This window comes from Tupaia chinensis, unplaced genomic scaffold (assembly GCF_000334495.1).
Source record: "Tupaia chinensis unplaced genomic scaffold, TupChi_1.0 Scaffold000237_1, whole genome shotgun sequence".
NCBI lineage: Eukaryota > Metazoa > Chordata > Mammalia > Scandentia > Tupaiidae > Tupaia > Tupaia belangeri.
This window is the reverse complement of record NW_006159715.1, coordinates 3819504-3836907: the sequence shown is the minus strand read 5'-3', so window position 1 is coordinate 3836907 and position 17404 is coordinate 3819504. Positions and strand designations below refer to the sequence as shown.

General features: G+C 39.3%; 1 protein-coding gene across 1 annotated transcript in view; it reads left to right on the top strand.

The window, feature by feature from the left end:
- LOC102468433 (A disintegrin and metalloproteinase with thrombospondin motifs 12) overlaps positions 1-17398 on the top strand; it is a gene marked incomplete at its 5' end in the record, with an annotated part of 76054 nt that extends 58656 nt beyond the window's left edge. Inside the window, 3 exon segments of the mRNA XM_014587816.1 lie at positions 1524-1667; positions 5696-5855; positions 15017-17398. Of these exon segments, the coding sequence (XP_014443302.1) occupies positions 1524-1667; positions 5696-5855; positions 15017-15195 (483 nt within the window).
- Between the last annotated feature and the right edge of the window lie 6 nt (positions 17399-17404).

The following is a 17404-nucleotide window of genomic DNA, read 5'->3' as shown; positions in this document are numbered from 1 at the left end:
TGGCATGGCAGATGCATTTTAACTGCAGTCCTCTCTAACCAGTGGTAGGTCAAACTTTAGCATACTAGGACAAGCAGATGGTGTAATGGTTATGTTGCTGGACTCCCATATAGTCAATGATGGTTTGAGTCCCAGATCTGGTGGCTTAAAACTCACGTCAGGCACATGTGTGTGCGTACCCAAAGTCTTAAGAGGAGATGAGAAGAGATTGTGGTGTGGCCATCCCCCTTGGGGGGGGTGTATTTCTTGCTTTCACAAATCAATATGGGAATGGGACCTTGAGTGTCCAGTTCAGGGCCCTGGGGGATATGGTATCTGAAAATGTGCATTTCTATCAAGTACCCTAAAGGTGCTAACATTGCTGTTCAGAGGACCACATTTTGAGAACCACTGATCTATACTTTCCTCATCCCATTTTCTTGGATATTACTGGCCCAGGTCACTCTAAAGCTATATGCATGTGTCTACATATGTACAAGGATCCAAAACAGGCTTTCTCTCCTCTCCTCATGTAAGATTAAAGCGTATTAAATAAATGGGGAAAAATACATGTTAATTCTCAAAGCTAGAATATTTGGATGGTAATACATTAGTTTTGTCATTGAACAAACATGTTAATAGTATGCAATTTCCTATTTTACATGGTACCACCACATATATAGTGCCTGATATGATCTGATGGGCATGATGTTGAGAAGTCTACCATAACTACTTTGTTGTTGTTATTGTTGTAACCATAGTATAACTAAGTCTTTTAACGTGCCTTTCAAAGTACTGAAAGCACTTTTCAAAGATTCTTAGTGAATTATTTAATTTCATTCTAGAAACCCCATAAAAATGAGATAATACATCTAATAAAATTCTTCCAACCAGTAAAAATATGAGCTACTTTAGGATTATATCCCTTCAGGAATCTAACTTGTCATACGGAATCTGTTTTGTAAGCATTACAACCAATATATCAGAATCTTAAGAAAATCCATCAATTTTACTCTTTCTAACACAGACAAATTCAATTCTAAAACTCTACGTACTGAGAAAAAAGACTGATCCCATTTTAATAGAAAGCAAACAATATTGTATTGCAAGAGCCCTTTTGAGCTCTCGAGTTAATCACAATAAAAATATCTAAATTTTACACTGGAGTTTCTAGACACTTGTGCCAGAAAGAAAAAATGCAGATAACGTAACATCCATTCTGGAATGACCTTTACCTATATTTTTCACCAAATTAATTCCTTTCATCATGTTGTTTGACATGGAGCTACTTAGCATCTTCTGACTTTTCTTATCTTCAAAATGCTTTTCATCAACCTCCCTCCCTCTCTTTAATTCTCTTTTCACTGTTGTTTTAAATTAGAGTGGTCATTGTAAGGAGCCTGTAAAGATGCTTTAGATTTCAACACAGCTACCAATATTCCTAATAATACTGTACACAACAAAGATAATAGCAAAAAGGTTTCCCTTATCGTTGAACATGTCACCCTTGATTTGTCCCTGGTCTTGTCCCTGTTGTATATCAGTGCTCCAGGTCCTGTGGAGGTGGCATTCAGGAGAGAAGAGTGTCTTGTCCAGGAGGACTTTGTGACTGGACAAAAAGGCCTACGTCCACCATGCCCTGCAACGCGCACCTTTGCTGTCACTGGGTCACTGGGAACTGGGACCTGGTAAGAGTTGGTCAGACACATTTTGTTTTACTTTAGCTTTAAAAGAAAATAACATTCATTTTCTTTTGATCATAAAGGTAATATATATTCATTGTCAATATTCAATGCATTTATTAGTTTTATTTAAGTCCATTTTATTTATTTCTCCCATGGGAAAGGGGAAGGAGGTTAAGGGAGACAGGCACCCACAATAGGGTCTTTATGCCACAATTTGCCCCCACTCAGCCAACCTGGATGACAGACACACCCATAGCTGGCACATACAGAGGGGTTCTAGAATACAAACTAGGGACCTTCCCATGTGAGTCCAGTTGTATTACTACTGCACCACCCTCTAGCCCTAATGTAGTCACTGATTTACAGTGTGTTAAATACTCTTCTGCCATATAATACCCATAAGTCTGCTAAAATTTGACCTATAGCTACCATAGGCCAATGTTTACTATTTCAAGTTCAGACAAAAAAATATCAAATGTGAAAATTATTCCAGAGGCATGAAGCCTAAGGAATGAATGTTTTGAGCCCCAGGACTTTGGACCCTCTGGCTTTTCTTAGAGCAGAGTGGAGTTGCCTATATTCTGAACTGTTAGGCTTAGTAGGCTTAGTCAGACTTAGTGAGTTTCAGTTATCTGGTTAACCTGCAGATCTGCGTTCTAGATGGCTAGCCTGTTTGGAGAGAGAAACAAAGTAAACTGCAAATGAAGGAATGATGTACTAGTCTCCCTAAGTTTATTTTTATTGTATAAATAACACTATGTCAACAATACTTCCTTAGGCAAAATTCTTCTTTAGGCAAATTTCACCATCGTTCGGACTTGCCCTGGGTGCCAGGAAAATAGAGTCTTTAGGCAAAATATAACACTTTATTAGGAAATATAATGCAGGGGCAGCAGAAGTAATATAAATAAACAAATAAAAGGATGCAGAAAAGAAAGGGAATTAAATACAAAGCGGTGCATTATGGGACTAATTATTTTACCTGATTTACCATTGTTTGGTGTCAAAACAGCTGATTGCTAGCTCTTATGGAAATAATCAGTTCTAACAATTATATGAACTTTCACCTCTTATGACAGTTTATCTAGAAGGAAAGGAGAAAACTGGCAACTGACTCCTGTCTCCCTTTGGGTGAAGGGTTTCCCCTTAGAAGGCTATTATCCCCATGCATCTGGATTGCCCTTGTGTAGGCGTTGGACAGGTCCCTTCATGTGTCGTGTCTCCTTGGCAACAAGAAAGCCCAGAATCAGGAAGTGAGAGGTAGGAAGCATGGGCATGAGCTGCAGGCTATTGGGTTATGCTTCCAAGAGGCTGGATGCCACCTCATCTGGGCTTAATAGTAAATGTAAGAAAATTGTCCAGAGAACATGTTTGTTTTAGTTATAAAACATCAAATGGGGGAGCAGTTGGCGTGATGGCTATGTTGCTGGACTCCCATGTAGTCAACCACAGTTCGAGTCCCAGACCTCGCAGCTTAAACTCATGCCAGGCGCATGTGCGTACGTGCCCAAGAGCTGGAGAGGAGAATGGAAGAGAAGCGATTGCAGCATGGCTATCCTCCTGGGGGGTGATTTCTCACTTTCTGTCTCTCTGTCTCTCTCTGTCTTTCTGGAGAGCACACACGTCCTATAGCAAAAACCTCTCAAAAAAACCCAAAAGACAAAAAACAAAAAAATCCCATCAAATGGTTTCTCTTCCTTATATATCTTCATTTGATCTATGTTGGTAATAATGACAGAGTTAGATCTTCAAATACCTTTTTTGTAGCTTATCATAGAGCAAGTATTTGCTGAAGTACTTGAGCAAGTATTTACTGAACTTTGAGGATAGCTTTTCCAAAGAGGTGCTTTAAGCTAAAGAGAAGCCTTCTAGTCTTGCTGAACAAAGAGTGTGGGACTGTATGAACCTAGTATCAAGTTTAGTTTAAGATGTGAGCAATTCATGAAGTCAGTAGCCATAGCTAGGAGACAATCAGGTTTAGTCCTGTCTCCATTAGGTGCACAGTTCTGCACAAAGACTGCTTGTTTTATTGGATCCAAAAGAATAGATTAGAGTTTTAAAAGAAATATACCTTCCCTCTAAAACCCTGAACTCACAACATTAACACAATTAAAATCCAAATTGGCAACCATGTTTCCTGCCAAACTTGCAATTAAATACAACACAAATTTATGCATCTTAATCACAAATTATTTTAATTGGCTAGTAAATACACAGTGGCTATGCTTATTTATGTGCTTGGCTTGGAATTAATTTTTTCATACTAATTTTCCCTGCTCAAGAGAACCTACAGAAGGCAGGAAGGGAAGTCATTTGGTCTTTATGTAACAATCTATTTTTTTCTAAAGAATTATTTTTTAATTTAATTTTATTTATTCATTTATTTTAATTTGACCAGACACACACACACACACACACACACACACACACAGAGAAAGAGAGAGAGAGAGAGAGAGACAGGAAAAGTGAGAAAGCAAGCCATCAGGTCCTGGACCTGGTGGGAGTGTCCTGTATGCTAACCACCACGCCACCTGCTGGTCCCCTTTATGTAACACCCTTATTTTATCAAGGAAGAGAAAGGTAGATGAATGACCCAGGACTGTGTGAAGTGAGAAAGCCCTGTCTCCTAAATCCTGGTCCAGTAATCATGTTCTGGTTTGATTAAATTCCATTGTTCTTCCCTCTGTCCTCCGTTGAAGACTTTTATTTACTCAAGATCAGTTGCATAGATCTTATTCTTTGTCTCTTGCTCACATCTGTGAAGAATTGGAGATACAGTCACTGAATAAAATTACCTTCAGGTTTAATCACAGAAAGCTCTGACTTTATAACACAGACATGAGGCCCCATGCCAATCACGATCCAAAAAATACAATCCTTCATTTCCATTCTGTAGTATGGGAAGTTTCTGAAAGAAACAGAGTTTTGGTAATAATATTCTAAATTGACACGGGTGTCCCAGTGTGCATATTCTAGTGAGTTGGGTATCCAATAATATTTCAAATGGCAAAGAGGATCTTTTGAGCCTCGTGATTTTTCCAGAATGTTCTATGCAACAAGCTGCCTTCTTCAGCCAACCAGTGAATATTTATAGAATGTTATGCTAAGTGCTATGAAGCATGAAGATAAAGGAACTGGTTTCTGCCCTCTGGTAAGTTTTGATCAAATAAAAAAATGAGGCTAAGAGTAATAAAGCATTTTATAAAATGTAAAACATAAGTGTACATGGGTTTACAGTAACCAAAAGGTTCACTTGATGAATGGATAAATAAAATGTGGCATATACATACACTAGAATATTAGTCCAACTTAAAAAGAAATTCTAGCACATGCTACAACATGGATGAAACTCAGAGACATTATGCTAATTGAAATACGCCAGTTACAAGTGAACAAATACTGGTTTGTATTTACATAAGGTACCTACACTAGTCAAATTTATGGAGATAAAAAATGTAATTATGGTTGTCAGGGATTGGAGGTGAGGGTGGGGAATGGGAGGACTGCCCACAGCTTGCAGGAGTGTCTTTGTCTCCTCACGTAGAGAGCCTTCAATGCCTGCAAGTTCATTTACTCTAAGACAGTCGTTGGCCAATGGCTGAAGCATGTGCAAGTGTAAAAGTCCCACTTACTGGCTTAAGAGTGGACAACTGTAGCATGACTTACACTCTGAAACTCCTTTGTGGGATCAGGTAAAGCCAGGACTACAGGTATCTAAGAGGACGTACTGGCTGTGGCTCCTCCCCTTTCCCTCCTGCTTCCTCCACTCTCTTCATGGTCTTCACTGGGAGCACTTCTTTAAGTCATCCTTTGCACACACTCCTTCACCCCAGAGTCTATTTCTGGGGAACATAACCAAGACAGTGGTACTGGACTTATAGAGAAGACCATGCATACTTGACTAGGTTCCTGATTAGGACAGAATATCTCTCAGAAATCTTAGAAAGACAGAAGTAATTTGTTCTCTGCAATGTCCCACTGGTGGTCCAGGGATAGAATTCTGACTCTGTCTGTATGCTCCTCTTTTCCAGTGCACCACTTCCTGTGGAGGTGGTTCTCAGAAGAGGACAGTCCGTTGTGTCCCCATGGAAAACAATAAAACTAAAGATCAAAACCAGTGTCTGTGTGATCATGAACCTAGACCTTCCAAAATCCAAAAATGCAACCAGCAGGCCTGCAGGAAGAGTGCTGGTGAGTGAGGGGGATTGGCCATGGAATGGGAATTAGGGGAGTAGCAGTGTTTTTCATAAATAAGTCACTTCACATGATTCAACTTGAGGATAGTTTTATGTCCTCTTTGCTGGACAGAGAATCTTAATGCTAAAGAGGCCAGTCAGCACCCCAGAAGCAAGCTTTCTGATTTGGTCTGGTTTGCTCTAATCCGCTGAGGCATTATCTTATCTAATTTTCTGTGTCAAAGGATGTTCACACTGACATCATCACACATGTATATATGAAGTACACTTAAAAGACAAATACTTCATTATGAAACAACTTCATTACTTCCCTTGGAAGTTACTTCAGCTCAATAAAACACAGTTGCCTTATCCAGAAATGAGTGAGTTCATCTGTGAACTGTGATATTTAGGACTCATTGACAAGCAAGATTTAGAAATTGAATTAAAAGCATGGGGGCGAGTGATGGTGCTGCAGCAGTAAACATGATACTCTGTGAGCCAATTCCACATAGAAGGCTTCCAGTTCCAGTGCAAGTCAGGAGTTCTCCCCAAATATACTGGACATATGTCTATCCATAATCTGGAGCTGGCTAATGGCTAGGGGTGGATCATGGCATTAGGGCCCTATTTTAAAAAGCATGCACTCTCTTTCTCGTTCATGGAAAAAAATAGATGGGTACACTTTTTTAAAAGTTAAAAACATGGAGAGGGACCAGCAGTTAGCGTAATGGCTGTGTCGCTGAACTCCCATGTAGTCAACCGCGGTTCGAGTCCCAGACCCAGTGGCTTAAAACTCACGCAGGGCGCATGTGCATGCATGCCCAAGATCCTGAGAGGAGAATGGAGTAGAAGGGATTGTGGCGTGGCTATCCCCCTGGGGGGTGATTTCTCGCTTTCTGTCTCTGTGTTTCTCTTTGTCTCTCTGGTGAACGCATGCGTCCTATAGCAAAAAAAAAAAAAAAAAAAAATCATGGAGAGAAAGTTCTCAGGCAAGGAGAAAGGATGTTTTTAATACTTTACTTACATTACTTAAAAGTGGAAGATGCCTCAAAGAGATGTAATTGAGATTTAATATCAGGATGAATTTACCCTGCCACTAATTAAAGAACTAACATAAAATGGTCATGCTGCTCCAGAAAATGCAGCATGTTGGTATTACTTAGGAATTGTCTTTTTCCAAACATTCTTAAAGATGAAAGGCAGTGAATTATGTGGTTGCCCCCTTCCAGGTACTCAGGCATCCAACAGAAATGATCCCCCTTAGAGTTAATATCCTGAGAAGATTTTTTTTCTAAGAGTTGCTTACTACAAAGTTGTTGGGCACTTATTATATGCCAGGCACAATGTCACACAAGAAACAGAACTACGTAAGTGCAGAAACTGAGAAGAGAAATAAAGGCTATTATGAGACTACTTGGGGAGGGCAGAGAAACTGGGGAGGCAGGGAAAACTTCAGAGGAAGTGAAGGATGAGTAGAAAGATTAGGCAAGAGATTCCAGGAACAGCTTCTAGCTTCTGAAATAAGGAAGGAAGGCTATGGTATAATATATAAATGTAACTCAATGCAAGTTCAAGAGGGGTTAGGAATGATAGGGTTGGAGAGAGAGACTGAAGTTAGAAGATAAACAGCCTTATGAAGCATGATAATGAGACTGAACTTTATCCATATGGCAGAAGTGAGCCATTGAACCTTCTTCAACAGGGGAGTGAAGGTAAGAAAGTCAAGCTGACCACAATGTGGAAGATAGAAAAGATAGACCAGTCAGGAGGCTGCAACTATACCCCAAGCAAAAAATGTAAATGGCACCAGCTGGGCAGTAGAAGAGCAAGTAAAGAGGAGAAAGTGGATTCAAGAGCTACTGAAAAAGAGAATAATAGGACTCTGTGCTGGAGTAAAGCAGAGGAAGCCTAATGCCTGTATTTCTGACTTGGGCAACTAAGTAGATGAAGCTACCATTTTACTAAGAGGGAGCTTAGACGTCGACTTGGGAGTAGTGAAAGGAATAGTTCTGGAACATATTTTCTGAGGGATCTATAAATCATTTAAGTAGAAATGTCCTATAATTAGCTTGCTACATTTATATGAAGGCCAGAAAGAGACCTGGGTTAGAAATCCTGATCCAAATGTATTGGCGATGAAAATAAGCAATCTGGGAATATCTGGTTAAGTATCTATGATACTTAACATGACATTCTAAGCATGACTCTGAGTGACCAGGCCTGGAGAAGCACAAAGTTCTTCCTCAGATTCTCAGATGGAGCAGTTCTTTTACTCACTTCTGAGAGCAGAAAACACAGATAAAGTTGTGAATCAGTGTGAGGAGTCTCTTCATTGGCCAAGCCCCAAAAGGGTGGGACATCTGGAAGTTGGGGCTTATAGGTTATAGATAGATTTATAAATTCTTAGGTTGGTAATTGGTTAAATACAAGTCTGTCTAAAAGAGACTTGAAGTCAATATAAAAGAATGTCTGAATTTAACCTAAATGTAGATAATAAGGTCTTGCTATTTATCCGGTGATGTTATGCCAGGATCAGGACATAAAGAGCTGCCCACAATCACCAGACCAAAGCAGTCTGTTACAGCAAGATTAATGTTTGTAGACGTGTCTCTCCCAAGCCTTTGGGAAAGCATCTTAGTCTAGGAAGAACAGATAGAAATCTGCCTCAGCACTGTGGGGAATATGCTTTAGATATGATTATCATGTGTAGCTTCTTTCTGATCAGCTTGAATTTGAGGGTGGCTTTTGTTGGCCCTACTTGAAATGCCAAAGGTAGATACCTAGGGCAATATTTATATTTGGCCTTCCAGACTCTTGCTCTAAAATGCTTTAGAAATGTTTCTATGTCCAAGTCCCTGCCAACCAGCCATCACAATAAACATAAACCTATGGCCATCTTGTAAGATCAAGTATAAATTATGTAAGGTTTGCTTTCCTCCAGGCGATTTTCTTTTAGGTATCAGCTGAATTTTTAATTATTTAAAATTAAAATTGGAACTGCAGTTTCAATAGTAAAGACTATAAATCTTTTTCCAAGTAGTATCTGGATGAAAACAAATTAAGAAAGGTATTTTACTACTGGCTATGTTCTAGGCATTATATTCATATTGATTTAAAAACAAAAACAAAAGCAAAATCCTTATTTATATACTCCTGAGTAGTGATTTTGTTTTTGTTATTGTTTATTTGGGAGAATAAGAAGTAGAAAAGACAAGAAAAAGAATAGGAACAGTACTTAGATCCAATGTTGTTGTATATGAATATTTGAGACAGTAAATTATCTATTGGGAAATATTTTTCCAAGTGAGTAGGATTTAATTTATTGATTTGTTCAGCAAGTATTGATCACAAGATATGTCTCAGGTTAGTGTTAAAAGCTGAGAATACAGGAATAAGTAAGACACAGTTCTTGGCCAGAAGACTCCCAAATGCTTATAGAAACTATATTTGTCAACAGCATTGAAATTATTTTACAATTTTCATTGGTCCACATATTATTATCCCTTCAACCTAGACACAACTGACAGTAAGAGAACAGGCTTATAACTGTCCCTTTAAATTTCTAAGTATGGTTTCCACTGCATGGGCAGATGAAAATTGGAACCTCCTCTGTAAGTTGTCCCTAATTATAAGCATTGTGTATACTTAGAGACTGGGATCCAGTTCACTGATGAGCACAACAAGCCTTCATTGTTTTACAATAATAAAGAAAGTTGGTATAATTAAACCCTGCCACGATGTTGAGCTCACTATCGTTGTCTAAATGAGCTACTAAACACAGGCCCAGAACAGACTCCCGGTACTGGCCACCTCTGTCCTCCACTCTTCCTTCCATTTCCCTACTCTCAAGCAGTAGAATCCTAGGATCCAGCATGTGTCCAGGGCTTGGAGGACCATTGAAAAGCAAGGCTCATGATCTCCAAGATCAGGTAAGAGCACAAGGATTGGCTGAATCTCTATCAGTCATTTAGGTATTGGCTGAACCTGACAAGTGCAGCTCCTATGTTGAGCAAATAGAGATGTTCTGGGTAGGGAAGACCTGCCTGTGTGAGCCCTTCCTCGCCCACCACCAGTGTAAGGTGATTTGTTCCCTTGGAAGCAAAACTTTAGAAGTATGGAGACAACCTTAAATTCTAGCAGCATCGTCTCTATACTAGCTACATTGCTAAGCCTCAGTTTTTCAAACTAGGAAATAGGCACACCTACATGTACATTTCTGTGAGATTCAGATGGTACAGTAAACATCAAGCACATTGCCTAGTACATGGCAAATACTTAATAAATTTTTTTATTAATCTATGTTGTTATTACTATTGTTGTCATGGAGAATGGGGTTGCATTAGTTTCCTAGGGTTAACATAGGAAATTATTGGGTTCTTTGAAAATTTATGACACATTTTCATATAGAAAATGTCTTGACTTTTCCAACTGCCTAATACCATGAACTAAACTGGATGCTTTTAAACAGAAATTTATTCCGTCACAGTTCTAGTGTCTAGAGGTTCAAGATGTTGTCAGGACCATGGTCTCTTTCTAGCTTCTGTTGGTTGCCAAGAACTGTTGGCATTCCTTGGCTTATGATGCTTTAACTCATCTCTATCTCCTTTAATATATCTTCCTTCTGTGCCTGTGTCTTAACATGACTTTCTCTTCTATGTATGTATGTCTGTCTCTGTGTCTCTTCTCTTAAAAAAAGTTTATTTCTTCTGTGAGTCAGAGAGACAGACAGAGAGTCTCTCTAAGAGTCTTAATGTTGTGACCCACTTTCAGATTCAGCCAGCCCTGGATCATGGGTGCACATGTGCCTGTTGCCTCAGGGAGGTCTCTGGACATGAGACTAGAACCTTCCTGTGTGGGTCAGGCTCACTAAAGCATTGCGTTTTACTGCTGTGCCACTAGCCAGCGCTCTCTACTCTTCTTAAGGACACCAGTCTGTGGGAATAACAGCCCACCCTACCTCAGAATGACCTCATTTTAATTTACATTATAAAGATACCTGCCAAGACTATTTTCAAATCAGAATCACATTCACATGTAATAAGGGTTAGACTTCAACCTCAGAGGACACAAACTTTGGAAGACACAATTCAACCTACAACAGGGTTAGCAACTTTGGGGGCCTCCTACAGCCTTTTTTAAAATGGCAAACAACCTGAGAGAGATCACACTTTAGCCCTTAACAAAAAAGGCTTGTATTCCATTCATAAAATAGTTCAAAGAGAGTCCAGTGCCACATAGGAGCACACGGTACAGTACTAATGCAAGTTTGGAAATAGAGACCAAAGTGATCCACACAGGCCAGATTGTCCAAAGAGGAAGATGCAGGCTGCAGGCTGAGCCCTCACATTGCCTTTGTCTTCTTCCTTATAGCAGCCCCAGCACACTCATGGCAGGAAAATCGTGCAGGACAGAGCACCTCCAGATGCATCTTCTCATTCACCATCCACATACACGTCAGAAGAGGCTGGTTTAGGAACTGGGGAGCCATCTGACTCCTGGGCTTCCAGGTTGAGCCCTGTTCCACAGACAGAAGCCTGAGAAAGACACCTTGTCTTGTTCTTTTTAAAAAAAAAACGATTGCATTTTACATTTGATCACCATGTATCATTACAGCATATCAAATGATTTTTCCCATCATGAATGCATTGTATATTGGTTCAGTCAAACATATTACCATATATATTATCATCAACAGATAACTTTTCATTTTTGTATCCCGTAAGTGTTTTGCTTCTTTCTTTTTCCCCTTAATTCCCTCCCTCTCACTTTCCCCAATTTCTCATCCTCTTCCCACACTGTCTCTAGTAACCACAGTTGTTCTCCATACCTTTATTTCTTCCACTTTTTAAGTTTCTGCCATAGAGTTTAGACATTTGGTATATATTGAGTGGAGCCTATTATTCTTCTGTTTCATAATTTGGGTCGCTTTGCTTAAATAGCAGCCCAGGCCCTGTGGAAAATGCCCACTGCTCTGGTGGGGATGTGGGAGGTGAGGTACTCAGAGACAATCCATGATAGAAATACTTGGTAGAACATGTACTCTCTTTCTGAAACTTGAGAGCATGCAAGAAAATTTTCTGTAAGATTTTAGGAGAGACTGAATTTTATAATAGACTTAAAGAAGAGGCTTGAAGAAAAGAATCAGCAATAAAGACTGAGGTTTTGGGTCCTAGGAGCATTATGTATTCCTATTCCTAAGTGCACTTAAAACTAGTGCACAAGACACAGTAAGTAGTGTGAATCGACAGCCCTCAGAATGGAAAAATATTTTTCTAAACTATGCTTCAGATAAGGGACTGATAACCAGCATATACAGAGAACTCAAGTGGCTTTCCCCCAAAAAAATATAATCAACCCAATTAAAAGATGGGAGAATGAGTTGAAAAAAAGTAATCTCTAAAGAAGACATATGAATAGCCAAAAGGAATATGAAAAAATGCTCAACATCCCTCATTATAAGGGAGATGGAGATCAAAACCACAATGAGATACCACCTAACCCAAATCAGAATAACTAAGATTAAAAAATAATAAAATAAAATAATAAGTGCTGGCCAGGGTTTGGTGAAAGGGGAACTCTCCTATACTGCTGGTGAGAATGTAAATTGGTCCAGCCACTGTGGAAAACAATATGGAGATTCCTCAAAGATCTACAAATAGACTACCATATGATCCAACAATCCCACTCCTTGGTATCTACCCAAAGGATGGAAAAATAGTCAGAAAAGTGCTTGCACATTGATGTTTATTGTGGCATTATTCACAATTGCTAAGACATGGAACCAACCCAAATGTCCATGAACAGAGAAATAGATTCCATATACTTCATGGAATACTACTCAGCCACAAAAAGAAGACCCTGGATTTTGACAGAAAGCGGGTGAATATGGAAGGTTTACTACTGAATGGAGCAAGCCAGCTATGAAGGAGAGACATTGTATGTCTCCACTTAATATTCACCAACTGTCTTGCACTCTATGGCCAAAACTGTATGATGAGAGGATATAGAAAATGGTTATAGATACCAGATATAGTGTGGGAAGAGAGTAGGAGAAGGAGGAAAGTCTGAGGAAAGATGTTAAGGAGAAAAATAGAGAAGCAAAACATTTATGGGAAAAAGAAATGGGTTATTATCTATTGAAGATAACATGTATAGTTTTCCAAACTGGAAATTTATGTTGGAATATTCCCTTTACAAGCTAAGCGACACGTGATTGAATGTATAAGAGAAATTGAAATAAAAATAAATAAATAAATAAATAAATAAATAAATAAATAAATAAATAGACTTGTGCACAAAATGGGATTCTGGTTGCTAACGAGAGGCTTTTTTTATTTCCCACCAAAAAAAAAAAAAAGAAATAATTAAGGGAATTAAGGCAATGATGAGTTCTGAAATTAAGGGAATTAAGGCAATGATGAGTTCTGAGGAAGTAAAACACATTGTTTTGCCTTTATTATTTGAAATTGGGGGGAAAAAAGGATAGAAGGGAAAAAAAATACTGTCATACTTTTTGGGTCAATATGATAGTATTTCAATTTCTACTGCTACTCTCTGTTCTTTTCTGAAGGACAGCAGCCCGTTTGTGAAAGTCCTTTTCTTCGGAACTATTAAAGTCTTTTCTCCATAAAGGAAAAAGAAAGTTAACCACTTCCTAGAAGAAAACTCTGAATTGTGCCTATTGAATTCCTTCTAAACCAGAAATTCATAGACCAGCACAATTTGAGTACCACTCATATTTAGTATGTGTGGGTGGTCCCTGAACATCTAGTCTAACTCCCTGTCTGAGAAAATTTTCATGTCTGAGAAAAATAAGGCCAAGGAAATTAAGGGACGTACTGACCTAGAGCTAGTTAGAGTAGAACAAGAATTAGTACCCAGGTAACTGTGTACTTGCCATGGAGATTATGTGTGCATGTCACCTGTGTCCACTTACATGGTACAGTTCTGGAGGGCAGTGACCACATGTCATACAACTATATCCTTCCCTTCACTGAGCAGTGCTTGGGAGGCATTGGTTAACTGGTTGACTCATTGAATGCTTGATGCTTTGAATAATAGTATAATTGATCAAAGCATGAATGCTAGAATTAAAATTGCTTGTGTTTAGATCTGGCCATGCTAATTATCAGATAGATAATATTGTACAGATTCTTAACTATTTATAAAATTTACGTTTCTCACTTGTGATATGAAAAAAATATTTACTTCCTAATACTGCTATAAAAATGAAGTGAACTGATACAAGTAAAACACTGCAATTAATTATTGCCATAACAACTGTGCATAGCAAAACACTCCTATACTCCAGGGCTTAAAACCAGCCATGAGGACCAGCAGTTGGTGTAATGGCTATGTCACTAGACTCCCATATAGTCGACCACGGTTCGAGTCCCAGACCCAGTGACTTAAACTCACGCCAGGCATGTGTGCATGCATGCCCAAGATCCTGAGAGGAGAATGGAGGAGAAGGTATTTTGATGTGACCATTCCCCTGCGGGGTCATTTCTCACTTTCTGTCTCTCTGTCTCTCTGTGTCTTTCTGGCGAGCGCACACGCCCTATAGCAAAAACCTCTCTAAAAACAAACAAACAAAAAAAAAAAAAAAAGCTAGTCATGTATTTTTCTTCTTAGCATCCATATATCAGCTAGGGTTCAGCTCTCCTAGCCTGGTTTTGACCAGCCGTAGTTTGGGTCCAGGTATTCTCATACGTCTTTCATCTCTCTTAGTCCAGTGGCTACACCAGTCCAGTTCTTATGTTGACAGCAGAAGCTCATTGGAGAAATTCATCCTTGAACATATTCTCAGGTGCATCAGGGATCACTTCTACTAACATCCCTTATCCAAAGCAAGTTCTGTAACTGAACTTGAGGCCAAGGAGTGAGAAAGTATTTTCCCACCCACCAGAGAGCCAGGTCAAAGGTGTAACACTGCACAGAAATGAAGAATTGAGCTGACAATTCAGTGTAACATAAAACTTGGCACAGTGCCTGATCCATAAAAAATGTTCAGGGACTAACAGCTACTGTAATGAATTATTATGAATCCTTTCTTGGTGGACATTTCAAGTCATACATTAATAGAAGTTGTGTCATTCACCTGTGAAGAATAACCTTTGGATTTTTTGTTTGTTTGTTTATTTGTTTGTTTTTTACTTTTTCCTCCTTCTACAGATTTGCCCTGCACCAAGGACAAGCTGTCAGCCAGTTTCTGCCAGACACTCAAAGCCCTGAAGAAATGTTCTGTGCCCACCGTGAGGGCCGAGTGCTGCTTCTCGTGTACACAGACAGACGTTGTCCACACTCAAAGGCAAAGAAAGCAACAGTTGCTCAAACACCCCAGAGCTCTCTAGGTCCAGAAGGAATCCACCCTCTACCACAGAACACAGCAGCCTGCTGGCTGTGACATATGTTAGCCCTGGGGACACTTCAATGAGGTTTCGCTTTACGTATTTCAAGTCCAACTTTGGGTCGTAACAAAACAAAATCCACCGTGTTCCTCTGCCACACAATTGCAAGGAGGTCTGTGTCGCACTTGCTGCTCCCTTTTAGGAAGGTGAAATATCCAGGAGAGTCAGGCCTCACCTGGGCTCAGCTCCTGGGAAAGGTCCTGATTAGGCAGGTCTGTGAAATGTCTTTTTCTCCCCCTTAAAGATAAAAATGAAGAGAACAGATTTTTCCCAGACTACCTCAAGAACGTTAGGAAACAAGCCGCACTTATCCAGGGAACAAGTAATTTGTTAATTTACCTTAATGAATACATAATACATTTATTTTTCCTTTCTGCCTGGGGCAGATGCTGTTTATAATGTCATGGGGGAAACTTTTAGAGGCGGTCCTTTAATGCATCCCAGAAGAAGACTTTTCTGACCCAGTATTCAATTAAGGCAGAGAGAGAGAATGCTGGTTACATCCTTCAGTCTACTTCTCAGTCTCTATAGGACTTAATACTTGGGCTTTTTAGAGCACCATGACAACCTTGAGCCACTAGGTTAAGAGGAAACCAGCAGGAACTGTAGCCTACGAGATGCAGGTTATTATTCAGAAAACATTTCTGAGTTGAAGATAATTTCTATGAAAACTCTTGTAAAGCAAGTGAACAGAAATGAATATCTTTCTAGTGTTAAAAAAAAATGTGGGCCTTTATTCTTTCCATTTTCCTGGTAAATACCCACTGGTTCACAGAAGAGTGAATAAGCCTTTGCGTCTGATGTTCTCCTCCAGCACACTCCCCATATAACTCAGGAGCTCAGATCCAACCGTCACCTCACTGCAGGGGAGTTCATGCACTAAAATTGCTATGGCCAGGTCCGTAGCTGCCACCTCCCCTCACCTGCCCCCAGGTTGAAAAAAATGGATTAAAAGATCTTAAAGAAATAGATAAGTTATGCTAAGTATAAGAGTTGAGTACAAACTTCTGGTCTAGGGGAAAAAAAAATACTAAAAAGTAAGATAAGGATAATTGGTTCCTCAAGATACCCAGTTGTTACTTTGAAAGGTCTTTTACCTTGGGAGAAATAGAGGAGTTCAAAAACCTGAAATGAAAGTTAGAATTCTTATTCTGGATGTATCTACTACTCACCGAAAGTCAAGGCAGGAATAATCTCAAATTCAGAGCATATTTCCAGGTAAGCTGATTTTTAAAGGGAGATATTTACATGAACTGAACCCAAAGAGAGAGGACCTCCAAACCAATTCTTGACAGGGGGAAGGCAGAGTTGTGACCTTCATGCAATGGGCAGTATATTTTCAACCTCATGCACAGGTACACATAATATTCATTACAGAGCACAATATCCCATATCTCCCTTTAATTATCTATCCATTCAGCAGAATGGTGCTATTTAAAAATGGTGCTAATAGCTAAGTGGCAGCAGAACTAACATCCACATAGAGATAGGTGTACACATGGGTAAGTGCATGTGAAACTCTACATACACATCCTCTCTTCAAATGTATAATGGTGTTGCTGGCCAATGCCAGTTCTGTTACTTACATGCTCTTATATCATATGCTTTTTATTTTGTTCAAGCCATTAATATGTATTACTCTGAAAAGTTCCTCTGGAAAATGAAACACTAGGGCTGGGATGAAATTCAAGATAGACCAGAAACAGGAGAAAAGTATAAATGTCTACCTAAGGCTAGGGAATTTATTCCTTATTCCATTTTTTTATTCTCTACTTTTAAATATAAACACTGCTGGCTGATGACAATCTCTGGTGACAGTTTTAGAAACTTAGAAGACATTTAAATTGTTGGTGGAATGAGTGAAGGTGAATATGATTTTCTCTAATGAGGAAAATCATAAAGACTGTCCCTGAGGCTTTCCAGAGGATTAATTTAGTAAGTTGGATTGATTTAACTTAACCTGGTACTGTACGAGCATAGGGTCAAATTCATGTCATCCGAGGCCTGGGTATAACAATTATATAAAACTCAGGAACAAACCCAGATTCCGACTGAACTCAACAAGCTGAACTAGGTCAGATTTTCCCATACACAAAATGGACCACGTTAAGTGTGACCCGCATGGTGAAGAGGATGGTAGACATTAGGGAAA